This window comes from Triticum dicoccoides, chromosome 2B, assembly GCF_002162155.2.
Source record: "Triticum dicoccoides isolate Atlit2015 ecotype Zavitan chromosome 2B, WEW_v2.0, whole genome shotgun sequence".
Classification (NCBI taxonomy): Eukaryota; Viridiplantae; Streptophyta; class Magnoliopsida; order Poales; family Poaceae; genus Triticum; species Triticum dicoccoides.
The window spans coordinates 131,435,553-131,442,277 of NC_041383.1; the positions used below are offsets into that span (position 1 = coordinate 131,435,553).

Below are 6,725 nucleotides of genomic sequence, written 5' to 3' on the forward strand. Positions count from 1 at the left end.
CAAACCTCCCTGGTCATTGGAGGGCATATTGAGGGCAGGCCAACTCTCCCACCATATAGGGAAAGATGAGAATTTTTTGCTTCTTTTTCTTTCGCATCTATCCTTCCTCTTACTAATACTCATACAGAATCTTCTTGGAAATTATAGCCAATAACATGTATATAAGCAGTGGTTTCAAATTCATTGGTCCCGCTACTAATGTGATCATTGATCATTCAGCTACTGCCGGTGCCAGCAATGCCATCCCATTTATAACTAGGAAAGCTTAAGCCATTCCCAATAAACGCCATACTGCAACATCAAATGTAATACAGATTCGCCGCTTCAGTCCATGCCACGCTACATTACAGACCTCATCAAGGGCTCAAAGAGGCTCAAAGAGTACACACTTAAACAGTCGGTACAAAAAATTTCATCCTCAATCCGCTTCAACATTCGCTGCTAGGTACTAAGGTACTAATCTACTACTCGTCGTCGTCAGTCTTGGATTTCTTCTTCTTTTTCTTGGATTTCCCCTCTGTGCCTGTCTTAGGATCAACAGACTCGGCTTCACGGTTCTTCTTTTTCTTCTTCTTAGGGGTCTCATCATCGCCATTGGCTTGCATCTCCTCGTCCTTCGGCTCCTCAAGCTTGTGCTTCTTTTTCTTTTTCTTCTCGGTTCCAGTTTCAGCTTCTGCCGTGGCATTCTCAACGTCCATCGCGTCACCGTTAGCCTCAGCTTTGGACTTCTTCTTCTTGCTTTTCTTCACAGATGCGTCACCATTCTCTTTGCCTGTGAATGAATTTTTGGGTAGACAATTATGCTGGATTGATAAAATAAAGTAAGCAATCAGGAGATGAACGAAATAACAGATCTATCCTTACCGTCATCATCCTCTGTGTTTGTCAAGCCATCAATAGCAGCTTTCATCACATCAAGGTTCTTGCGGGGTGCAACACCCTTATCATAGAAGTCTAGCCTCTCCTCAACTTGTTCACGCAACTTCTCGCCGAAAATGGAGCTACTCATATCTGGAATTCATAACCCAGTGAGAAAACCAATTAGATAAGGGGATCAGAATGTGTAGCTTTAGCAAACAAAGCTCTTCAACTAACCTGAATAGCAGTCAATACGTGAAGCAATGGAACATTTGTTTGCAAGGTATCGGGCCATCCTTCCCTTGTTCTTGGTTGATGCACGACCAATAAAAGATGAGTGGAATATGAGGCCATACTTTGGTGTGTTTCCACGTGTTTTGAGAGCTCTGCGGTACAATTAGGAATAGGAAATGAATCACAAGGTTTCAGAAGCTTAAAGGACTATTTTTGAATACTTAAAAGAACAGTGAATAAGATGCTCGAATACATAAGCAGTACAAGTATCAACTACCTAAAGAGCGCCTTTTCAGCACCCAGTATCTGCAGAGTAGATGCAGGGCATTTTGCAAGATTTGAAAGACTGCCAGCATGAGAGATTAGCCGGGCTCCAACCATTTCACCAATCAATGACGTCAGGTTTGGTGCAATATCATTCATCTTTGTCACCAGATACTCATAGAGATTTTTACGGTACTCAGATAGATTCATGACCCTCTGAGCAAACTGTTGGACATTGATCAAATCAACAGGTGAAAGATCCTGGCCTAACAATACAAAGGAGATTGAGTAAGCCACAATGTCACCACCCAAACTACAGAGAAGCAAAAGTAACTGTGGACATATTTGTTACCCATAGATGCCTTTGCTGCCTCAACAATTTCTTTTGCCTTGTCTTCATCTCCAATTAGATCCGCTAAAGCTGGAATGTCCTTCTCCGACAAGTCAGATTTGTTTACCACAAACTTGGCAAGCTTAGCATAGAGGTAATTGTCATTCACAATCTTGACCAGCTCAGGAAAATGCCATCCATACCACTCCCTGCATTATAGATTAACAGCCGTTTAATATCTGCACAACTGCCACCATCATCCATGATGGAGTAATATATAGGTGTGTGGAAGGGGAGAGAAGGGCATCTCACATAGCCATACCACTCCCTTCTATTTGTAATCACATTAGCACAAATATACATGAACCGAAAGCGTAATGAACAAACGTGGATTAAAACACCAATGCCTTGAATATTACAGATACTTATACTAGATACACATTGAAACGAAATCAAGGTGATTACAAGTGCTGACACAACATCTAAACTGAAGCATAGAACAAGTTAAATAACAGAAAGGGTGAGGAACCAACCTCACTCTCATAGAGAAGGAATTGACATCCTTATCAAGTGTATCCAACAGAAAGATAGCTTGAATCACCATATTATCCACACGATTCACATTGAACTTCACCTTGGCCCTGCTATAGCTATGTCCCAGACCTAGCTGGGCCTTCTCCAGGTCAGATGGCTGCAACCGAAAAAACAAAAGGAATAAATAAACAAACAAGCAAGAATGAAATTAACACCGTCGATACATCTATGGTGCACACAAAATAGTTGCAGGCTAATGAGCAGCCCTGCTACAACTTTAGTATACCATCAGCTATATAAAAATCTGCATAGATGCCATCCGCTCTGTAGTGAGCAAAGTCATGCAAGATCAGATTTTTAATTTCCATGACTGTCGTTTAACCAGGACAATTAATCTGCATAGAGGTTGTTTAACCTCTGATAAACAACCAGTTAACAGGTGCTAACTGTGAAAACATACCACAGCAACAGCGCAAGATACCATTGACCCTAGTACAGTCTGAACTCCCCATCAAACATACAACAGAAATAGGCGCATTAGTAAATCCATCACCTTGAGTTGCTCAATGAATTGATCGAAATGCAGCCGCACTGCACGAAGCAGTTCCTGGACATAGTCGTTGGACTGGCAAGGGATTCCGGTGGACTCGGTGATGTGGGACCCGACCTTGGGCTCCATGACGCCGACGGTGAACTTGGCCTTCTTCCCCTCCTTCACCTTGGGCAGGTTGAGCTCCAGGAAGTTCCTAAGCTCGTCAGTCATGATCCCTGAACCAACAAAATCAGCACCCACACATCATTGGGCCGTCACGGGAGACTAAAAGCAGGGGACTTGGCACGAGGACTCCACCAGGAGAGGAGGCGGGGGGACACGATACCTTCGGAGATGGCGTTGCACTGGTTGAGGGCGTCGACGGCGGAGAGGAAGGGGGTGAACCCGGCGAGCTTGACGGCCTTGCTGAACCGCTTGAGGTCCAGCACGGTGGAGCGGACGGCGTCGACGCTCTGCCCAATCTCGTCGATGCCGTGCGCGTGGAAGAGCGCGTACCCGGAGGCGGACTCGAAGAGCAGGTAGAGCGCCATCTCGCCGCGCGCTTCGCCGGCGGCGGCTGAGGGGTTTGGGCGCGGAGGCGGGGGAGAGGTTAGGGTTTTAGGGAGAGGGGAAGAGGGGAATGCGTTTCCCGGGGGGCATATTTATGGTGGGTTCTCGTTGATGCCTGGGCCGTTCGATTGGATCAATGGTCCATATCGAAACCATCTTTTTTTAATCTAATTTAAAAAAGGGCTGAACCAAACACAATGGCGATGATTTGTGCCATGCGTGAAAGATGTAAAAACTCGTGATTTTCTTTTTGCAGGGTTGTAATTATCCCAAAATATAAGATTTGTTTGCATTTTGACCTTTTATATTTTTCTGGTGTGCATGTTTCAAAAAATATATATCTCCAATGCGTGTTTTTTACTACATTCTACTACGTGTCTAAAAGGCCCGCGTTACAAAGAAGTATTGAAATGTTTTTTTTTGTGGCGAGCGGAAAACTTTAATTACTCAGACCCCAATAGAATTATAATCATAAGTAGCAAACTTTAAAGCACGTGGCGGAGCTGAATTTAACCAAGTCATAATTCTAGCGCAAACGTAGCTAGAAAGTCACTAACTTTATTCTGGGATTTGCGAACGTGAATAATACTAGTCTCCTGGAGAGACGTCAAATACTTAATCTCCTTCACCAGAAAAGCAAAGATTGATTTGTCAATGTCATAGTAAGATAGACATAATGGAATTATTTCTACATGCCATATTAGTGGTCGAAAAAATAAAACTTGGTTGTGTGTAATAATGTGTCTTATTTTAAGATTGATGGGGTATTCATGGGCCTATTCGTTATGTTTTCTGTAAATTTGGAGCCATGTCAATCGATACCAAATAAAGATTGTCACATGGAAAGAAGTTTTATTCGTGGAACGACAACTTAATTTATAATAAAAATAATTACCAAGTGAGCAACAAACATTGGGTATACATCATCACTTCACGGGGACCGATAGCCGACTGCAAACCGCAATCTAATATTTAGAGGTTTTCGTGATATAACACTTAACTGGAATGAGAAACTTAGTCTAAAGTCGACTATTGCTAGAGTTACAGGCATATATGGTATCATGTGGTTGGCTGGTTGGAATTGGGGGCGGGGGGGGGGGCATGTTGTAAAATGAGAGGCAATTATTGGGGATTGTAGGGAAAATGCCCTTAAACCATTCTTCCGAAAACACTTGTCCGTAAGTCTACCAATTTCGGTCTAAAGCGAGAGGTTGTCGTGATGTGGATGCAGATGATGGTTGAATTCTTCTCCACACAAGTGATGTTTTTGTTAGACTTGTATGAAATTCCCGCTCGCCTTTTATTACTTTTCTAATGATTTAAACGATTTTGAAGATGCACACCAGGCCTACCGCGTGGCACTCACCTTTTATTATGAAATAATGCCATGCACCACTACAGATCTAAAATAGCACTGACCCCTCGTCATTGACCGGCCCTTGACCACGCGTCACTGATGAGATTTAACACCGAGCGACCTCCCAAAGGGTGTACCTTAGCACAATCCGGTCTAGAATTGACCGATTAGTTATAGAGTGTCACCATGATCAAATTGGACCGACGGTATTTGCTGACTAACCACTATATTTGACAAGTTTGTATAGCGTGTTTATTATCTTACCCTTTGCATTTCCACTAGCCAGTGTTGTTCTGTGTGTGGCCTGTTATAATCCTCCGTCCACTCCTTGTCTACATTCCATACCTTCAATGTCACCATCGAGTCCCACCTTCCCTTTGTCTCCCTCTTATTCCTCCTCTACCTCCAACCGCTGATCTATGGCGGCATGGAGTCTGCCTTTTCCTCTTCTAACAAACTTTCTGTCCCTAGTGGCTCATTCTCGGCGATAATCAGATCGTATCTCTACTATCGTTTGGACCCAATAATGATCTTAGATCTTGTATCAGGGTCCCCTTGGATGTTATGGGACCTAGTTGTAATTTTACCTTTTTGTGTCATGTAGTGAGCTTTATACCATCCTTGTTGCAAAATTAATGAAGGCTCTGGGTCGTTCGTGATCCTACCATGTTAAAAAAATCCAGAGGTCTTGTTGTGCAACTGCTTTAAGAATGATGGTGAGCTTTTTACAATGGCCCTGGTATTGCCCTTGTTGGGCATATGGGTAGTTCTTTCATATCCAGTGCATGCAATCCAAGGATTCAAGCATACCTGAAACCCTCTTTGATTCTCCAAGAGCTACTAGTCTTGCTATGTCATTTGGTTCACTCATGTACCCTGGTCCAAACACTTTAACCACTACAGTAGCAAATCTGATTGTGACTTCGAGATGTGAGCTTTCAGACATCCGAAGATCCCCGTTCCACGAATCTGTGGTCGTGTCATAAGCAATCATCCTCATAGCAGTCATGAACTTCTGGCAACTAGATAATCCAATGCAGTCAACGACATCCTTCTTCGGCTTGAAGAAATCATCATAGGCCCTGAAACCTTGGTAGATGCATTGGAACACATGTTGCTGCATCCGGGATCAACAGAGTAAATAGGGTTCGAATAACGCATCGGGGGGAAGTAGTCATCGTATAACATCATATGCTCCTTTGCCTTCCGCCGACTCCACACTTGATGTCCCTTTATTGAGCACTTGTAGTTGAGAACATGCTCCTCTTCACACTCCGCGTTTTCAAAAATCGCCCTCATCATCCTTATCCAACAAAGATGAATCCATAAACTCAACGTAGAAGTACTCCTCGTCTGAATCCATCTTGTTTGCTTCAAAGTAAACAACGAGAGCATAAAAAAATTGACCATGACATTTGTTTGAACACATGTCAGGCATGGTGTTCGCCATGGACAACGTCGGCAGGGCAGAGGGTTGTGATACGTCTCCAACATATCTATAATTTTTTATTGTTCCATGCTATTATATTATCCATCTTGGATTTTTATATGCATTTATATGCTATTTTATATGACTTTTGGGACTAACCTATTAACCTAGAGCCAGTATCAGTTTCTGTTTTTTTCCTTGTTTTTGAGTTTCGCAGAAAAGAAATATCAAACGGAGTCCAATTGACCTGAAAATTTATGGAGAATATTTTTGGAAAAATATAAAAAATACTGGAACAAAAAGATATCGAAGAAGAGTCCCGAGGCCACCATAAGGGTGGAGAGCGCGCCCCCGTCCTTGTTGTTGCCTCATGGGCCCCCTTGACTTGTCCCCGACACCAACACCTCCTATAAATCCCAAAACCTCCAGAAATAAACCTAGATCGGAAGTTCAGCCGCCGCAAGCCTCTATAGCCACCAAAAACCAATCGGGAGCCCGTTCCGGCACCCTGCCTGAGGGGGAAACCATCATCGGTGGCCATCTTCATCATCCCGACGCTCTCCATGACGAGGAGGGAGTAGTTCACCCTCGGGGCCGAGGGTATGTACCAGTAGCT

General features: G+C 43.5%; 1 protein-coding gene across 1 annotated transcript; it reads right to left on the reverse strand.

The window, feature by feature from the left end:
* Positions 1–214: 214 nt before the first annotated feature.
* On the reverse strand, positions 215–3,385 carry LOC119362591 (nucleolar protein 56-like). Its single transcript, XM_037627837.1, has 8 exons — positions 3,100–3,385; positions 2,775–2,989; positions 2,221–2,378; positions 1,709–1,896; positions 1,370–1,622; positions 1,096–1,244; positions 865–1,011; positions 215–772 (listed from the first exon to the last, which is right to left on the reverse strand). The coding sequence occupies exons 1-8, from the start codon at positions 3,302–3,304 to the stop codon at positions 465–467; spliced, it is 1,623 nt and encodes a 540-aa protein (XP_037483734.1). The 5' UTR covers positions 3,305–3,385; the 3' UTR covers positions 215–464.
* Positions 3,386–6,725: the final 3,340 nt, after the last annotated feature.

Bases quoted from the DNA above. Each gene is read 5' to 3' on its own strand.
- LOC119362591 (XM_037627837.1), bottom strand. From the start codon at position 3,304: ATGGCGCTCTACCTGCTCTTCGAGTCCGCCTCCGGGTACGCGCTCTTC. The intron at 2,379-2,774 runs GTGATGGATTTA...TTTCGGTTGCAG, and splicing joins AATTCATTGAGCAACTCAAG to CCATCTGACCTGGAGAAGGC. The intron at 1,623-1,708 runs GTAACAAATATG...TTGTATTGTTAG, and splicing joins GGCAGCAAAGGCATCTATGG to GCCAGGATCTTTCACCTGTT.